At 39.9% G+C, this 19,380-nt stretch overlaps 1 protein-coding gene across 1 annotated transcript; it reads left to right on the forward strand.

Annotated features, from left to right (window-relative positions):
- The first annotated feature begins 342 nt into the window (after positions 1-342).
- Positions 343-17,404, forward strand: grnb (granulin b). Its single transcript, XM_047609199.1, has 17 exons — positions 343-503; positions 790-876; positions 1,775-1,915; positions 2,046-2,186; positions 2,577-2,696; positions 3,412-3,553; positions 4,765-4,874; positions 5,804-5,933; positions 6,027-6,118; positions 7,076-7,217; positions 9,013-9,110; positions 9,407-9,640; positions 11,079-11,315; positions 12,246-12,509; positions 12,602-12,835; positions 13,584-13,841; positions 15,366-17,404. Exons 2-17 carry the CDS (start codon positions 874-876, stop codon positions 15,510-15,512), a joined length of 2,493 nt encoding a protein of 830 aa, XP_047465155.1. The 5' UTR covers positions 343-503; positions 790-873; the 3' UTR covers positions 15,513-17,404.
- Positions 17,405-19,380: the final 1,976 nt, after the last annotated feature.

A 19,380-nucleotide genomic window follows, 5' to 3' on the forward strand; every position in this document is an offset into this window, starting at 1 on the left:
TTCTTCAATTACAACGAACCAAGCTGACAAATGTTTCTAGCAACTTGTGAGGAGGTCACAATCTTGATTATAGGCTATAGGTTTAGCTGTAGTTGCTAATACAGTCAACTGATGTAAATTGTAATAAGCTATTCTATATTGCCCTAATTTGTTCTGTGGGCATGAATGCATTAATAATTTGAGTACAAATAAAAACTAAAGCTGTCAAGCATTAGTTATGAAACTTAAGTATTAAATATCTTAAGTTTTTGTTTATTTCCAAGACAGAGTAATTCATTTCAAGGTTGTCGCGTTGTTGCCGTCTGGTGTCATCTGAGGTGTACTGCCCCTTTAAGAGCCTCCAACCTGCCCAGTCACGTGTTCCAGTGTGTCATGTGATAATTGAATTTTAAATCGAAAATATAAAAAGATCTCTGTACAGTGTTTGCTTTGTGCTCTTTGACTGTTTCAGGGACCGCATTAAAGAGAACACTCGTTTGAGCGCTTGGCCCAGTCGTAACGAGGTAAGAAAAATAAAATAAATTAACAAAGAAAAAGAACATCCGCAAGTTAGCCTAGCCTGCTAAGCTAACTTGTTTTTTATTTGGGTTATGGAAGCTAATGCTAGCTAGCTTCCGTTAGCACCCATCCATAACCCAAATAAAAAAAACTCGCTCGTTTCTATCATTTTAGTTGTTGTGTTTTGTCAGGTCAGTTTTATACATTAGCGGCAAATTCTCTGTAACATTACACAATACTTTCCCACATAATTACGTCGATTAATGTTGTTTTTGTTGTGTTTCTGTCCAGGTTGACAGATGAGTATGCAGTACAGCGCTCCTTGTTGATAACAGCATAACATTTCCTGTTTCCACCACAAGCTTTCTGCTAAACATGGTAAAGTAAACTCACAGCTAACCGAATATCTTCATATTAAAGCTCGATATTAACATAGTAGTTAGTTAAAAAGGGTTTATTTTGCACAATACATGTGTCGGCTGTAAGAAAACAATATCTTTGAGGCTGTATTTGACACAAGAAACACAGGTGCAGATACTGAAATATATGGCTTTGTTCATTTGTGTATTTTATGTCTTGTAAATTAAATATGCCATCATGAAAGACCATACAGCAGCACATAAAGCAGTTGATTGATTTGTGCAAAGGTTTTCTGCTTATCAGCACCAGCTACTCAATGTGTGTTAGTTAGTACAACAATGAATAGATATCTTGGTGTGACGTGACGGAAACTTAAACTGTAATCGAAGGTAATTTCCCAGTGGAAACGCCTTTGTTTTCTCAGATATATATATATATATATAAAATCTTCCGAGAAGTCATTTGAAAGCTGTTTTCACTATTTTTAATAATGAATTGAATATCTGCTGCTTAGTGCAAAAATACTCGGCGTGAATGGTGCATGACGTTTTATGATAAGAGATAAGATTAGAGATGACAAAGACTTATCTCTTTGTCTCCTATACAATGATATACATAGCTGCAACTGAAAATGCCATGCGTCAAAAACACCTGAACAAAAACAGAAGTCATTCAGAACAAACTGTATTCAGTAATCAGGACATGTATGTGTAAAACGGGCATGAACTTTACACCGAAGGGTTTGTTTAGTGTGTAAATCCAGTTTATCAGTTGGAATGCTTGCAGAGGCGTTGCACTGTAATGTAGTGGTTTCTCTCAGTCAAAGCGACACACAGAAGCAGAGACGATATGATGGTTTAGTTTAGCTGTGTTGCCTTCCTCGCTGAGACCTCTTCCCTCGTCTCCCTGTGTGCAGACTGTGCAGATGGGGGTCTTGATTCTGGCTCTGCTGGGCCTCAGCACAGCACTGGTGTGCCCTGATGGAGGCGTATGTGAGGACAAAAACACCTGCTGCAAGAACACTGAGGGAGGATACGGATGCTGCCCACTGCCAAATGTGAGTCACTGACATCTGAAGTGTTCAGATAAAGCTACTAATTAACATATTTTTTTCTGATGCATACAGGTTCAAGTGCCATGTTTGCCACTTTTTTTTGCCTTTTCTAATCTCTTCTTTGCCCCTGTAGGCAGAGTGTTGTTCAGACCACCTCCACTGCTGCTTTGAGGGGACGCTGTGTGATCTGGTCCATCAGAAATGTGTTAATAAAACCGTCTCCCTTCCCTGGATGAAACGAGTCCCGATTAAACAGGCCCCACTTGTTCCTCAGGTGTGTTTCGACCTATACAGAGAAGAAAAAAGACAAATGAACATTTTCCCTTGCTTCTAATAATGTTGTGATTTCTTTGTTAGTTTTACCAAAAGTTAAAACTTAATAATTCAATTGGTGCAAAAAATTCGCAGTATTTAACACAGTATTGTGTATTATTTTATTTATTATTTATTAATTCTTTTATTTAACCATGTAAAATCAAGTTAAAATCTCATTTTGGCACCTGTTTTTATTCGTGCTGGAGGACCCATTTTCTCCAGCTAATAGTTTTGTGGTCCAGTCTTTGGCATAAGAAAGAAAACTGTCCATCTTTGTCTGCATTTCTAACCCTGTTTTTGTTCCCATATGGGCTCCTGTCATTGGTATGCATCGGCTGTGATGTGACAGCTCCAGCTCGTGGAGAGAGTAAAGGCAGTCATTTGTCCGGACCAGGAGTCGGAGTGTCCAGACGGCACCACGTGTTGTCAGCTTCCTAACCACTCCTGGGGCTGCTGTCCATTAGCCAAGGTGGTACACGTGTGCTCACACCATACACAGTTTACACAGTTTCATCTGAAATCACTGGCTCCACACAAACCCCACAAACCACAAACACTTCACACCTAGGAATGTACTATTTCGGTATGTATCTGCTCTGGCAGCTGCTTTAACAATGCCTGCATTGGCCTTGACACAATTCGGGACATCAGATTCAGACTGTGTTGAAGATGGCATAGATGGCGTCCTTCATTAAAAGATTTTAATTAAGCGGTTTCCAAGAAAAAAACTAAATTATGACTTTGCCTTTTAATAAATGTATTTTTAGTCATTCGTGTGTGGTATAATATCATGCGGGTTGAGTTTCTCTTCACTTCAGGTTCAGGCTGCAGCCTCTGACCACAGGGAAGAGGATTAAATGTTAGCTCTTTCTACTCTCAGCAGCATCAGTTGTTTATTGTTTTGATTTAAATTTAAACTAATCTTATCAAATTTTCTACAATCTCTATGCTGTATTTAATATATTAAACATTCGGCATGCTTAAATGGGAGCTGTCATCTGCGTTTTAAAGATGAACTTCCCCCCAGGGGATGAATAAAGTATTTTTCTATTCTATTTTTATTTCCTATTCAATTCTAAAGACTTGTAAAACTGTCTGAGCATTAAGTAGCTGTTAGTTTGGATTATGTGTCCTTGCCTGAACAGTGTTCCTGACTGTCAGAAATGATTCTCTTCGCTCTGCAGGCGGTGTGTTGTGATGATAAGCGCCACTGTTGCCCAGAGGGAACACAGTGTGATCTTGTTCACTCAAAGTGTGTGTCTCCCTTGCTGGACTCCTTCCCCATGCTGGAGAAACTGCCTGCTAGAAGGAGGGAGAATAAACCAGGTGGGGAGTTATATTTATTTAAAATTTAAAAAATAATGTTGCATTTAAATGTTCACAAGCAAACAAGTGTTTAATTTTTATCACACATTTTGCAAATAAGAGAAAAATACAAATAAAACTCTATATAGCCCTATTCACATGGGATAGGTTTAACCCGAGGCCCTCTAGTAATTTGTGTTAATTGTAGAGGTCGTCTATATTTCTAATCCCATGTGAATCGAAAAATTACTCAAAAATTACTATATAGGTCCTGTGGTAAAACTAATCCAGCATTAATCAACAAGCAATACAGTTTCATCCAATATGTTTTATTTGAAAAAGTATGTTTTTTATTAAATCTAAATCATCAAATTTAAATTTCTTTAAATACACATTAACATACATTCAACGAAATAAATTCAGGGATAAGGGAGAGCTTAATATTGAATGCAAAATGATAATAATAATGATGTATATCTATAAACAGCACTAGAACACATACAGTAGGTAGGGGGTCCCTACTTAATCTCTCCATCAGTTTGGAGGTCCTTGGCCTGAAAAACATTGAAGACCCCTGATCTACATGAAGCTGTCAGAAAGTTTAGAAGTGAGTCTGACATGTAGAGACGTCACAAAGAAGTAAAGAGTCAGTAAATGGGGGTAAAACCCAGAGTTTACCTATTAAAATGCCAATGCTCACATGATGTCCCCAGGTTATAATAATCCCATGTGAATATAGGTCATGACTGCATTGCAACATATTAACTTAACATGCACCTTCACCAGTTTTTGAAAAGCTCAGCAAACTCATCACGACTCCTGAACTTAATAAAAATCTATTACTACAAGTAATTTCCTGCATCCTCTCGTCGGAGATCTTGCTGTGGTCGACGAGCCTCGTGAGATCGTACAACCAGATTAGTCCGCGAGTGAGGGAGATCCAAAAGTCTGAATCAGAAGCTGTGAAAGTTAATTAGATCTCAAAAGCATGACGAGAGAGCAGAGCTGCACAAGACACATGGAAGATGTAAAACTAGAGGGAAATTACTGTGGAACCAATGACAACATTAATATGGTGGAAGTATTTTTCATATCCAGATTAGATTAGTCGGACAAGTTATTTATCTCATGTATTAACGTAACAATAAATTAAAGCCTTTAATCCAGCTGTGTTTGTGCGGTTGTTTGCAGATGATATTACCCTAATACTAAGTGACTTATTGCTTCTGTAGTTTCTTTCGTCGGTTCAGTGGCGTGTCCCGGCGGTCGAAGCAGCTGCCCTGATAGCTACACATGCTGCCTGTTGACCAGCGGAGACTACGGCTGCTGTCCATACCCAGAGGTATGTTCGATTCTCACACCAGAGCTTCTCTTTTTCTCCTTTAAGCGTTGCGTATGAAATAAATGGCTCCACTGGTTGGATGCAGCACGAACAATCTGAAAACATCACTTATTAATGACGTGTAGACCAGTTTGTTCATGAGATGATGATATGAAAGAGCCTTAACGTTTCAGCCATATAGGAATAGACATGTATTAAAGAATATCGTCATTCAGTTATTTGATAATTGAAATGGTACAGTTAATGAGAGCAACTGAAGCAAGAAGAAAAAAACATGGGTTACAGATTTCATACTCTTTTTTTTCATTGTGAGTTTCAAAATAAAATACAAACTGAAATGTAGATATGGGAATAGGATAGAACATAAAGATAAGCTTACCTAACGTTTTCAGAAATCCAAATTATAATGTGAATGTTACATATAAACCGGTCTTAAATTTAAACGTTTCTGCCCATTTTCTTTAAATACATAATTGGTGGAAAAAAGAAAATGAATGTTTTGCTTTCTCATTATTTTATCCACAATTTTATTATTTAGAGTTACTTTTATTTATCTTTTTGTACATTTTGTTCATTCTTTCTCAAGTAAAGAGAAATTATGAGTTTAATCAGTTTTTTAAAATATATTTTCATATTTATGAGTTCACATTTATGTTTTTTGATGTTTAAGTTTTCAACTTTTATTATTTTTTGTCTTGAATAATAAGATCTAATATCACATGACGTGCTCATAGGCTGCAGCAAAATGTCTTTCACATATTGGGATTTAAATCTGGGCACGTCAGACAGAAAACTGCACAGCTGATGCTCTTGGGAATATTTCAGCTGCGGGCCCTAAAAGTAAATACGCCTTTCTTCTTCTTCTGTGTGTTTTTTTTTTTTTTTTTTTATTATTATTATTATTTTTTCCATATGTGAATCGTGTGCAGGCCACATGCTGCAGCGATCATCTCCACTGTTGCCCCAGCAACGCAGTCTGTGACCTGGAGCATCAGATCTGCAGATCTGGTGACACCCACGTGCCCCTGATGAAGAAGATCCCCGCTGTGCCCAACGACGGTAACCAGTTATTCCTGCTGCCCTGATGGATATCTTTTTTGAACTATGGAAACTTACAGTATCATTGTGTCTTTTTTTTTTTTTTTTTTTCAGTTGTGTGTCCAGACAAGAAAACGGCTTGTCCCGATGAGACCACATGCTGCCAGATGACAAACGGCACATACGGCTGCTGTCCTATGCCCGATGTAAGTAAACTAAACTCAGGCCCAGTACAGACCTTCCATTAAGGAGTATTTACTGTACCGGCTTTAAGTGCAGATGTGAACACACCCAGAAAATATTTGACTGATCTAATCTCGGACCACATTAGGAGGTGATCTGGGACACATTTGACCTCATTCCTTTGGCAGCGTCTACACACAATGAGTCCTGGGTCAGAGGCCTCCTAATCAGTAGGAGCGGTTCATTCTGAAAATAAAACACACAACCACTGTTACACATGATCACATGAAAAGACAAAAGCGCTGTAGAGTAATGTCTGTTCATGAGACTTTTAAAATATTCTGTCCTTGTAGCTGTTAAATAACTAAATAATAAATAAATCTAAACAGGAATGAGCTCATCAATTGAAAGCTGTGCTAAAGTGTCATTTTAAAAACATTTAATGGGTTCGCAATAAGAGATGTGCAGATTTTCTCAATGTCTTCATTTCTCTTTTATTTTTCTTTCATTACTTGAAACAGCTGAGCAGTGACATAACTCTGAGTAAAGAAGCTCTCTGGGTTCAATTATAATCCTTGTTAGTAACTTAATGAACCTGTGCTTTCAGAGAGAAAGACTTTACTACTTGTTCCAAGATATAAATCATTTTCCAACCAGCTGTTCATGGTTCTGATCCAGAGGTTGGTAAAGATCCATTAGAGACAACAGCTGTTGCAGTATTCATTCATTTCAATGCCAGGTGTGACCCCAGGTACATAAAGATTGTCCAGGTTGGATATTAATCATAAACTCCGAGATATTCAGGGGACTGATGAGCTGCAGCAAGTCACAGAGAAACAGACTCAAATCTTTAATCCATTTGTTCTTATACTACATACTCATGTCTACATACTATTTTATTTTTCTTAATCCCCTAAGAAAAGCAGTATGCAGCCAGTTTATTGCTGACAGTCGTGTTTTTATTTCCTCTATTCTTGCAGGCCGTCTGTTGTTCAGATCACATCCACTGCTGCCCTGCAGGCACCCAGTGCGATCTGCAACACAGCACCTGTGTGTCGGCCGTGCAGGGAGACGTGGAGATGATTACTGCTGTGGCAAGACAGGAGTCCACAGAGAGGAAAGGTGAGACTGAGACATACAAACAAAAACGAAACATATCAAAGCAGGAGTTTTATGGAGGAGTTGAGGTGATGATTAAACCCTTCGAGTCGGCCTCTCCAGCACTTTCATTTAATGCAGCGCTGATATTAAACAGCTTCCACTTCTCCTTAAAACCTGTGTTTCCCGCGACACTAATATTCATCTAATAATGTGACTAAAGCTCAGTCTGTGGCTTGATGCTCCACAGCAGCAGAACCACTTAGTGTGATTGTAGTGAGGGATGTTTGGATGTAAACACACACTGATCAGATCATTTTATTTAGTCTCCATTAGGGGTGTGCAAAGCATCCGGTATTTGTATTTGTTGAGGGGAAAAAAGTTTTTGTAAAATTGAAAATAGATGTAAAATTCTATTTTTTTTTGTTAAAATAAGTGTGATATTGGTTGGTGTTTTGCATTAAATGCAGCTAATAGAGGTGATTTAGACTTGAAAGGGCAGAACATGACTGTGATGATGATTTAGTGCTAGTGCGAGATAACAGGGGAGACTGTGGCTCAGTAGGTCGAGCAGTTAGCGGTTCGATCCCTGGGATGTGCCACATGTCCTTGAGCAAGACACTGAACCTCTGTGACTGTAAAGCACTTTGAGTGCTATATAAAAGCAAGACCATTTACCAACAGACAATCGTTTGAATGACCGAGCTAACGAATGCTAACATGAGAGAACCTGACTGCAGACGTGACAGTGCTAATGTAACGTAACAGAATAATCTCAGTTAAGTCGTTCAGTTAAGAAATATCTGCAGTTAAGTCTTGTTTCGTCCAGTCAGAGCCTCTTCTGTTCGGGCAGACGCACAAATATTCACTGTGGTCACATGATCGAAGGCAACTTTTATATAGGATCTTCTCAACTACAAATAAAACTATTTGTTTCGGAAAAAAAAACACGTTATTTGTGCCTTTCCTAATACGGCATTCGGGTTCGTCTCCACCCCTAGTCTCCATGGAAACGGTTCAGTTGGAATCTGCGATCGGGACGGTTGATCTACTTTTGGCTGAGGTTAATGTAGCAGCTTTCACCGTGTTGTTCAGCTTCAGACTGTCAAGTAGAGAATGTAATGTATAAGATGTAAATGCTGGTTATTGGTTTGTTAAACCGTTTTTTCACGGGTAGTTTTTAGATGAAGGCGTCTTCAGTTTTTGGCAGAAACAGATGTGCCTGAAGGGAGTGAAGGTGTCACTGTGGACTGCTTAATTTATTTAGCAAACCAATCAATCAATAAATGAAATAATTTTATTCCTCCCTAAAAACTATAATTAGATGCAAAGATAGATCAAACTGAGGGAAATGCTTATTTGACGTATCTAATTAGTGGACACGGGATATTTTTCTGCATTTTGTTCCTTTTTTATGCAGATATTTTAACTTTTAAACAGTGTTTGTGAGTGAAGGTTCATCCTGCACTGAAGTTCCAGGAACTCTCTGATAAAACTGTTGTCATGCATACTGTAAGTAGGTTAAGGTGGGGATATAAAACCATTTATAGACTTTGAGTATCAGAAAGCAGTTAAAGTTTATAAGTCTGAACTTAAAGAGTAAGTTAAAGAGGAATCCACAGTCTCAGGAACTCTTCTAGCAAAACAAACTCAAATGTCCATCCAAATGGTCAGAGGTCACGTTGTGGCTAAAGTTTCTCTGGTTTTCCTGCATTAGACTCGATCCTTCCTTTGACTTTCAGCGTACTCTCAAAAGTGTTTAAGAATCTAAATCAGCTACTTTTATAACGTGACGGTAATGTTTCTGTTTGTCTTTCAGTCCACGCTGTTCCCTGCAACGACTCGGTGGCCTGCGCTGACGGAAACACCTGCTGTAAATCACCAGGAGGACAATGGGCCTGCTGTCCTTTACCGAAGGTGACGACATGACTTTTAATTTCTTTACAGCCGCACACAGTTACTTAACTCATGACCCGAGAGGAGAAACCCTGACTCATGCCGTCAGTAACCTCAACAAATGGCCTCTCCTCCTCTTAATCTTGGGTCCATAACACTCATAAATGTTTTTATTATTGCAACACTGGTCGGTGTGATAAATTCACACTTCTATTCAGTTTTTCACGTATTCCAGTTATTTATTAACAGAAGAGGAGGATCAGACAGAGGTCATTTAAATATTTGGTCAACATTTTGATTGTTCCTTCTTCCCGTAGGCCGTGTGTTGTCAGGACAAGCTGCACTGCTGCCCCCATGGCACCATCTGTAACCTGGCAGCCTCCACATGTGACAGCACCACAGGCAACGCCATGATGCCCTGGCTGGACAAGGTGCCGGTCTTCCCCTTACTGACTGACAACAACAAGTGTGACGAGTCCACGTCATGTCCTGGAACGACCACCTGCTGCAAGACGCAAACAGGACAGTGGGCCTGCTGCCCTCTACCTCAGGTAACCTCAGACTGGAAGGAGGGCACCTTTTTAAGACTATAAGTCTGCACTTACAACTTATTTATTGTTGTTCATGCCTATCACAGAATTTACATTATTATTTATTAAAATGCGACTCCACATACGTCCCCGTCCAGCACCTGTGTGTAAATGAACACTATCATCATATATTATTATAACAGCTGTTGTCACTAGTGGATCTCTAACTACCACTGTTGTGTGTGCGTCATGACTTGGGGAGATAATAGAAATTAGGGAACACCCATTATTATTATTCATTATTCATTTACCTTCATCCTAATATTAGTTATTAATGTAATAAAACACTGGTAATTATTGATTTAGATATGTCACTTTTTTTAATGACAGAATCATTGAATGAATAAGTTAACTTCCTCTTCCATAGATCACCAGTCAGTGCATTTACATGCACGTGAAAAAAACAAATTATTGCCTTAATCAGACTATAACAGGAGAACTTAAGTGCACGTAAACACGTTACTCCGATTAAAATCGAAGTTCTCACTGTCCGATTGAGACACCCAGATAATGCGATTGGAATCGGTGTTTTAATCGGATTATGCGTGTGCGCATGCTTCACCACCGCTGCGCTGGCGTTTGACCCCGGAACAAAAACGTCCAAGAAAACCGATCGCAGAAGAAGAAGAAGAAGAGAAACGGAGCCGTCTGAGGGATAGCGCGGATCTTAACTGCATCGATTTTCTTGTGCTGCATGTAAACGGGGACAAGGACTGTAGCGAGAAAGTCGAATTTTGAGCATAGCTCGATTAAGCTCTGCATGTAAATGCACTAAGTGTTGAGTAGCTGGTCTTTACAGTGACCCAGCACTCATTGTGTGTTCAAACTACAACACAAGTGAATCAAATGTGAGATCAAATGTGTCCCCTCCACATGTGACCTTAGATTGAATCACTCAAAAACATCCTGAATGAGTCCTGGATGTGTTCACATTAATACTTTAACATGGCCAGTTGTGTTATGTGTTATTGTGAATGTTAATGAAAGGACTGAACGGGGCAAAGGAGCAGAATATGAGTGTAATGCTGCCTTCAGAGTTAAATTGTGAATTGGGATTATGGCATGTGGAGTTGTTTACGCAAAAGCTTTAAGTGGAAACTGCTGTCGTCCAGAAGCTTCGGAGGCTCACGCTTGGCGAGCTAATGGCAGGAGTTCATACGGACACAGTCCCATTTGAAGGAAGTGTAACACTGGAGTTTTATAGCTACTATGCTCAAAGAAAAAATCTTTTACTGCTTAGGTTTACATGGACATTTCTTACTGAGGTTTCACTTTATCCTGATATTAAATTGAACTAAATATTTTAATGAAAACAAAGACATGAAACACAAGTTATATAACTTTTGTTTTGGCTTTATTTAAAACTAACACGCGCTCCCCTGCTCTGCCTCTTGCTCAGGCCGTTTGCTGTGAGGACCACATACACTGCTGCCCTCAAGACACCGTCTGCAACCTGGAAGCAGGGACTTGTGATGACCCGTCCGGCGCCGCCCCGTCGCTGTCCTGGATGGAAAAGTTGCCCGCTCAGACGTCGGAGGTGCAGTCTGTGAAATGCGACCAGCAGACCATGTGTCCAGGAGGCACCACCTGCTGTAAGAAGGACTCTGGGCAGTGGGCCTGCTGCCCCTTACCTCAGGTCAGCCTCCTCCTTCCTCACAGCTTAAGCTTCTCTAACACTAGTGTGTTTTGAAGTCCTAGTCTCTGAGGGTGTGCTTCTTCTTCTTCTTGTTCAGTTTAGTTAGTTTTAAACACTGGAAGGACATGAAAAGTTATGAAGTTCAAAAGAGAAGTTGGATCATTTTCAAAGAAGAGAAATAATTCTTTGGTTAATTTACCTCCAAATTATAACATGAAATCTATAGATGAAGATTCAGACTAACTTTTTTCTGAAGATACTATTCTACACAAAGTTCAGATTCATTCAGTTTAATTAGCCCTGTGAAGCCTGACATGTGAAGTAATAGCATAATAAGATTTTTTTGAACTGATTCATTTATATTTAATAATTTGGGCATTTACGACACTTTTTATGACCCTTTCGTCAAAAAAGAAAAAAAAAACATGTCTGTCCTTGCTCAGGCAATACTGGAATGAAAAACTAATGTTTGTCTCAGAACTGGTAAATACATATTATATAGGTTGATAGTCATTTAATTGTGGTGTGTGTAAATTGAGGACAACAAAAAGACTGATAATTATCAAATGAACATTTGGTTGAATATAGAAAATATAAATGAGTGTGATTTTTAATATGATATTTGAATCTATGTGTGCTGTGAGCATGATGCTTATGTTCAAGTTTGGACTTTTTTTTGTCTAATTTCAGTGAGCCTGAAAGTAGGATGAACACCAACACTGCACATACATATTATATTATTACTGACATATTATATGTAAATCAGTGTTGTCTCCTCCTTTAGTAAATGTCTCAGATTTAAATACATCCCATAAGCAGAAATATCTCAGTGCTGAATATCATTCTTTGACCTTTACGGTAAATTAAATTGTCTTCAAATGAAAATCCGGCAGCTACTTTCAAACAGATGTTTACTCCTGTCCCTTCCAGGCCGTGTGCTGCAGTGACCACGAGCACTGCTGCCCTAAGGGCTACAAGTGCAACGTGGCCGAGCAGACGTGCGACAAACCCGGCGAGCTGAGCGTTTCCTGGCTGCTGAAGACACCGGCCCTGCAGAGTGAGGCCGACCGGGCTGTTTCCGTTCCAGCTCGTGCAGCCAAGAACGCGTGCGACGCCCAGACCAGCTGCCCCAGAGATACCACCTGCTGCTTCATGGAAAAGTCCCATAAGTGGGGCTGCTGCCCTCTGCCAAAGGTAAGTGTCTGATTGGTTCTTAACCACACACTGCTGACCATTTGTTTTTTTCGCCGTCTATGAATGACGATTACTCTGCTGCTGCCCCTCAGGCTGTCTGCTGTGAAGACGGGAACCACTGCTGCCCCAATGGACACACCTGTGAGCCCCACCGCTCATCCTGCTCCAGGGGTCCACACGTCATTTCCTGGTTCGAGAAAGTGAGCGCTCTGACTGAGCCGGACGCCGTTACCGATGTTAAGTGTGACAACAAGAGCAGCTGCGCTTCAGGGACGACCTGCTGCAAACTGCCGTCTGGAGAGTGGGGCTGCTGCCCCCTGGTCAAGGTTTGTTACTGTATTTCAGATGCAAATCTTAGTTTCTATCTTCTTGTTATCGAAAAATCCTGGGGCTGGTTACCAGGGTAGTAATTCATTTCATCATTTAAATCTTTCTTCTTCTGCTGCTGCTTCTTCTCTTGGTTCTTCTCTTGACACTAGCCAGCTGCCTTGGTTTCGATCCATGGCACACCTAAAACTAACAACTATAAACTAGAGATCGACCGATATATTGGCCGGCCAATCTACCAGGCTGATATATCCTTTTTTTTTCCCCCTGATATTGGTTGATTTATAGACAGGCGCATCCACAGGCAGCCCTGTGCTTATGTTTTTGGTTAAATTGAGGCTTGTATCATTTGTTACCACTTTGTCCTTTTTATCATGTAAATGAGGGGATAATAAGCAGTATTCGCTCCAAATATCGTCTCAAAATCGGCAGCACGTATCGGCCAATGCTGATCTACATCCAAAATCCATATCGGTCGATCTCTACTGTAAACCATCCAGTCTGATCAGAAAAATGCTTGGATCTGACATCCCTAGTAATAATACTGAATAAAACAAGAACACCTGGAATGTAATAATCCGTTTGCCAAACCTTTTCACTGTGGGACATTTGTGTTTTTACAGTGTGGTATCAATACTTATTTAAAGTGTCTCGAGTCCTTCCTCCACCACTCACTAAAACACCGTCTCAGTCTCAGATTACAGTGACTCCAGGTGTTAAATGCTTCTCGGTCTTTCTCCCTCTCAGGCCGTTTGCTGTGCCGACCACGAGCACTGTTGTCCTCAGGGCTACACCTGCAACATGGAGACAAAAACCTGTGAGAAGAAGATCTATGACCTGTTCCTCCAGTCTCTCCCCCAGTTTAAAGTGGTGCAGTCCGAGGCGAAGAAAGCAGGGGATGAGGCGGGTGTACTATGTGACAGCGCGGGGGAGTTTCGCTGCTCCAAACAGGAAACCTGCTGTAAGATCTCGGACTCCGAGTGGAGCTGCTGCCCTTCCCCGCGGGTACGTTCATTCACCCCTCCATTGGTAGTGTTAGAGGAACGTGTTTTGAAATGGCTCAGTCTGCAAAACATAAATGGTTTAGGGAATATAACATGATAATCTATCCTTGAAGGGAGACCGGTAGAGTTGATCTGGAGGCTCTTTTTTGGGAACTGATTATGCTCTGGCAAAGATCTGCAAGGCCAGTCAAATGCTTTTGGGTTTGAGGCTCAAACATAAGTAACGTCATGGCACTAATAAATGAACAATAATGCAGTGGTTGCACTTGGAGGAAGAGAGGCTTTACACCTCACTGTGTTGCATCATGTCTCAACAGCACTGTCTGTGGTTCTGAAACAACAGTGGGTCCATTGTTTGGAGACAACAGCTCTTAATGTATTGCACCACAAATGACGTCTTTATTTACCTTAGTTACTGTAGATTTTTCTTCCACTGCTTCAAACTGCTTAGAAATGACATTACTCTGAGTATGGAAGCTTCCACGGTTCAGTGATAATCTAATCTTTGTCTGTAAAGTAACCAAATACATAAATAACTTGTGTGTGCCTTCAGCTAAACTTTAAGACTTTACAGCTTGTTTTAAAATATGGATCATTTCCTCAAGTCATGACAAGCACACAACACACAGCTGTTCATTATTAAATAATAAATTGTGTGTGAGTGAAACACAAGTTCCACAGTTTGTATCGTAACCCCGTGTCAGGCCGCACACGTAACAAATAATAGTTCTGTAACAACAGCAGTAGAGAGTGATCCATTTTTTTGAATCAACAGCTGTTGTGGTGGCTCAAGATGCATTTTAGCGCCAGGTGTACATACACATACGTTAAAGATGGATACTTGTGCTCCGGGCACTTATAGTTATTTGCTGTAAGAGCTTTATTAAATCCATCTGTTCAACCCATGAAATCCACAGAGGTGTAAATGTTATGTTTGGTGAATTTAATAATCTAACATGATGTTGGAAGAAGATGTCAAAATTTTGCCACACAAATTTTTTTTTTTTTTTTAAATACACATTAACAAATATCCAACATATTTTAGTATGTTCGTATTTAGCTATGTTAAAAGTTAAAACTGTCAAGAAAACAATTATGTGTATATAAAATTGACAGAAAAAGAACATAATTGACAGTTTTAACGTAGCTAAATGTTTTGTCATTAGGGGAACCTGACAGAGTTGTGGCGTTGTGATTGGGACAGTATATTGGTGTATATATTGGTGTATATATATATATATATATTGATAAAAAAATGTATATTTATAAATAGCACTATAACACATATAATAGGTAGGGGGTCCATACTTAATCTCTCCATCAGTTTGTTGGTCCTTGGCCTGAAAATCGTTGACGACCCTGGAGTAAGAGATGCCAATCTAGTCAGAATCTAACTGGTAAAATAAGTAAACAAAATAATGGAGCACTAGCTTTGGACCATATCAACTAAACTACAGGAGAAAATGTTCAGTATCAGTGTGAGAAACTGAGGAAGTAATGTTTATTTACTTGTTTCTTTTCCCAGGCCGTCTGCTGCCCTGACTTGAAGCACTGCTGTCCTGTTGGATACTCATGTGACCCGAAGGCCGGAGGTTGCTCCCTGGAGACACAGCCGACCTGGGACACTTTGTTTGGGAAGCAAAAGAAAGACTTTATCCCTCATAAACTTTAATCCCGCCTGAGTCCTATACACCGACCTACCTGCAGTCAGTCAGGAAGGTCTTTTCCCATCATCCTAGTTTTGATTTCATGGCAGCATATATTCCCTGTGTTTTTTGCACTCCTGAGTGTTTTTGGTTTTAGGTATGGAGCGTGCTGTAATATCTGGCGATGAAGACGTTCGAATGAGGAAGAAGCACTTTGCCGGAGGGTTGTCAGATGACATTACAGCCTCTTGTTCACGGTGCAGCAGACTTTATATGATTTACAAAGAAAAAAAAGGAAAAAAAGAGAAACACTCCTCTGCAGCAGATAACATTGCAGCAGTGTTTCTCTTAAAGGATAATTCACGTTTATTTCTAACGTCTGAATTTCCCTTCAAAGTGATCATCATCATTGTAACTTTGTACTTGAGATTCTGGGAAATAAGTGTTGGTAAAAAGAAACATGGCTGGTTGAAATAAACCAGAATTATCCTTTAAATCCAGGTGTTGCTTTATGCTTTTTTTTTTATTGTCAGCAAATCCCATGAAAAGACCAAAATCGTCCATCTGCTTCCCAATGGAGAAAAGAATATTATAATTATTAGAATTTTAATTGGCACAGATTAAATTACATTGGTTTAATTGGCTTCACAACACAATAAAATATACACAGTTGACACACAAACAGTACATTGTTGTAGGATAAAAGCTGTGGGCTGAACTGCACATTCCCACCTTTTCATGAGATTTGTTGACCGTAAGGAAAAAAAAAAAACAAACAAAGAATATGTCCAGGCACATTAACCGGCCCACTCCACTCCTGTTTTTTGATCACCATCATTTATCATGAGGGACGGCCCAGTTCTTCTTCTCTATGGAAACATGAATGTACTTTCTGCCTTATTGTGAACAAATGAATCCCCGGTGTCAGGCTGGACCACCACACATTAGCCTCACGTGTACTCCGCGTTATTTGAGTCAAGTGATGGGCTCTCTCAATTAATTAATCCCAAACTGACGTGAAAATGGGTTCACTTTTTGCCGTAATAAAATTCGGCTGTGACGTTAAAAAAAAAAAGTTTAAAAAAAAAATGCATTTACTTTGTCACTTTTGACAAGATGATCTCAATATGTTGTGTTTGCATCTTTATGTCTCTGATGAGTGTAGCGACACCAAGTGATAAAACCTGAATCTTGATTTAGCTGTTAGCTTGTGCCTTCTTTAATTTGGGGAAAATTTATTGAAAAGTCTTTTGTGTTTTGGACCGTTGGAGCAGAACAAGAAATAAGAACCACATCTGTCCCCTGTTAACGTGCATCCAGTCTCATCCAATTACCAGCTTTAAGTATGTGTGTTCACAGTTTTGTGCGCTGTACTTGAGGCTCAGTAGAATATTATAAAAACTGTTGTTTCAGTACAGTGCATCACCACCTACTGCTGTTTCAGAACCACAAACGGCCACAGGTGGTGTTTGTTGGCGCCGCGTGGGGTTATGAAACAACCTGTGTAAATTGCGTTTCATCCAAGGATAGCACACCGGTATAATCCTTCGTTACACTGATGTTGAGATGATGCATATTTTCAAACAAGCTGTAAATTCTCTCTCGGTGAAAGGGCACATGTTCAGTTATTATTTATATATTGACCTCTGACCTTAATTTAGAGACAAAGCTCAGATTATAACTGAACTCTGGAAGCATCTTTACTCCTACAAAGACAGAACATTTCAAAAGGCTTTTATTACTAATGAACAAACAACACTTTTGTGGCTTGGTTCATTTTTCTGAATGATCGAGGCTAAACTCCGCCTATGCTCTTTATTTGGTGGATATATATTTTTTTTTATTTGTAGCTTTTAGGTTTTTAATTGTAATTTAAGGTTTTTATGAATTAAGAAAATAAACTGTCTCAACAACTCAACCGTGTTGTCGCTTCTACTTGTTCCACTTTTAGATTTAAAGCGGGGGCTGAATAAAATATCTTAAACAAGTCACCTTGGTGGATGCGATAATTAAACTCCGTGAGCTCATGCTTGGAGTCTTATCAGTGGACGGGGATGTGCACAAGTGCACATAACAAGCCCACGCACTTCCCCACGGCCTTTTCCCTCCCGTATCCTCTTACTCCCCCCCTCCCGTCGCCTCGCTCGTCGTCAGAAAGTTGTTATGACGACCCAAGTAAACACAAGCCTGAGTGGAGACGCAGCTGTGTGTGTGTGTTGTGTGTGTTGTAGTGTAGTGTAGTGTAGTGTAGTGTTTCACTCTGCTGATGCCAGGCCTTGTTTTATCAGCCTCCCCCTGCTGGTCAGAAACGGACACAGCAGCTCTTCTGCTTGAGTTGAAAACAATGACATTTGAGCTCTAATTGAGGTCAGAGACTGAGAGGCCTCGTTGTTGGGTTTCTCCTGTCAGAGCCGTTTAACACAGAGAGATGCCTCCGTAAGAAGGCGGTGTATTAGAGTTTTATTTCAACTACTGAAAGGAAATATTAGAGAGACCAAGAAGCTCTACCTCAGATATAACTGAGTATACATGTAAAAACACTATATAATGAACATACATTGTGCCATATTCTTGATCCGTGCACCAAATGTAGGTGTACATGTCGTTCATTGATTCATTCATTTTGCAGCTGGTCCAAACCTGCAAATATTTATGTATCTGCCGTACTTCACCTCCTGCCCCATAGACTTCATGCTAGGCTAAGCTAACCACATTTTAGCAGCAGCGAATAAACTTGCATCACCCAAAACTTGAAAGAACTGCTTTCAGACTCAAAGTTTCCCTGTCGGCTCTTGGGTCCGTCGGTTTCCATCAGCGTCAGTGAGTGAATGAAGCCTCCAGAAGCTGAATGAGCCGAGGCTCACTGAGGCTTTTCACGTCTATGTTTAGTCGACTTGACCCACCAACAGCACAGAAGACCGAGGTGACAAAAAGCCGCTGACGTGAGAGCAAACGCTGTTCACAGCCTCACTATTGGCCCGTCACTGATCCCATTCAGATGTTGCCAGGGAAAGGGAACCCTCCACCCAAATAACACACTCCCTCCACAGGTATTTTGTTAATTCCCGCAGGAATGTATAGATTCCAGTCTTCTCGGTTCGGGACAGTAAATGTATCTCTGCTGCTCAGTGGATGGAATTATATCAAAAATCTAAAAGTTGAAAAGTGCTTACTTTGTTTTTGGCTTTAAAATGAGTACAGCAAACGCATCAGTTTGTTTCAGTGGAATAAAAAAACACATTTCTAAGTCATCTTCAGTCAATTAAAGGTGTTAATTTCCTTGTAATTACTAGTAGTATAAAGTTAATGGTAATTAATTAATAGTAATTACCATTTATTTAATTAACACAGGCGGCATAACGGCGTCACTTTGACCTCTACAAACCAAATATTCAGTTGATCATTGGAGAAAATGGTCAACAGATTGATCATTAATTACTTTTAACAGTAAGTATTTCAGATTTTACCTTTAAAAGATTACACTGCTACAAGCCAAGCTTAAAACACATGAATCTACTAACATTAGAACAAGCTCAATGGTTGTTTTACAATGAATAAATACGTCTTAAAACGCAACAATAACTTTTGTGTGCATGAGATGAGAAATGAAGAGATGGGATCAGATTAGATAAGATACGGTGAAACGAGACGAGAGAGATGAGATGAGAAGAAGTGAGGCGGGAAAAAAAACATGACCCAACTTTTATGTGAATGAGATGGAACCAGGTGAGATGCACTGAGATAAATGAGGTGAGATCAGATGAGCTACTGACAATGTTTGTGTGCATGACATGAAATGAGAGGACGTCAGGTGGGATAAGATGAGATAAGATGAGGAACATGAGATGAGAAGAGGTATGATGAAACACAATACGACCCAATGACTGCTTTTGT

Source organism: Mugil cephalus, chromosome 16, assembly GCF_022458985.1.
Source record: "Mugil cephalus isolate CIBA_MC_2020 chromosome 16, CIBA_Mcephalus_1.1, whole genome shotgun sequence".
NCBI lineage: Eukaryota > Metazoa > Chordata > Actinopteri > Mugiliformes > Mugilidae > Mugil > Mugil cephalus.

What these genes read in the sequence shown, in the direction of transcription:
- grnb (XM_047609199.1), top strand. An exon ending in AAGGAGGGAGAATAAACCAG is followed by an intron (nt 3,554 to 4,764) that starts GTGGGGAGTTAT and finishes TTGCTTCTGTAG; the next exon opens with TTTCTTTCGTCGGTTCAGTG. An exon ending in CCTGCTGTCCTTTACCGAAG is followed by an intron (nt 9,111 to 9,406) that starts GTGACGACATGA and finishes TTCTTCCCGTAG; the next exon opens with GCCGTGTGTTGTCAGGACAA.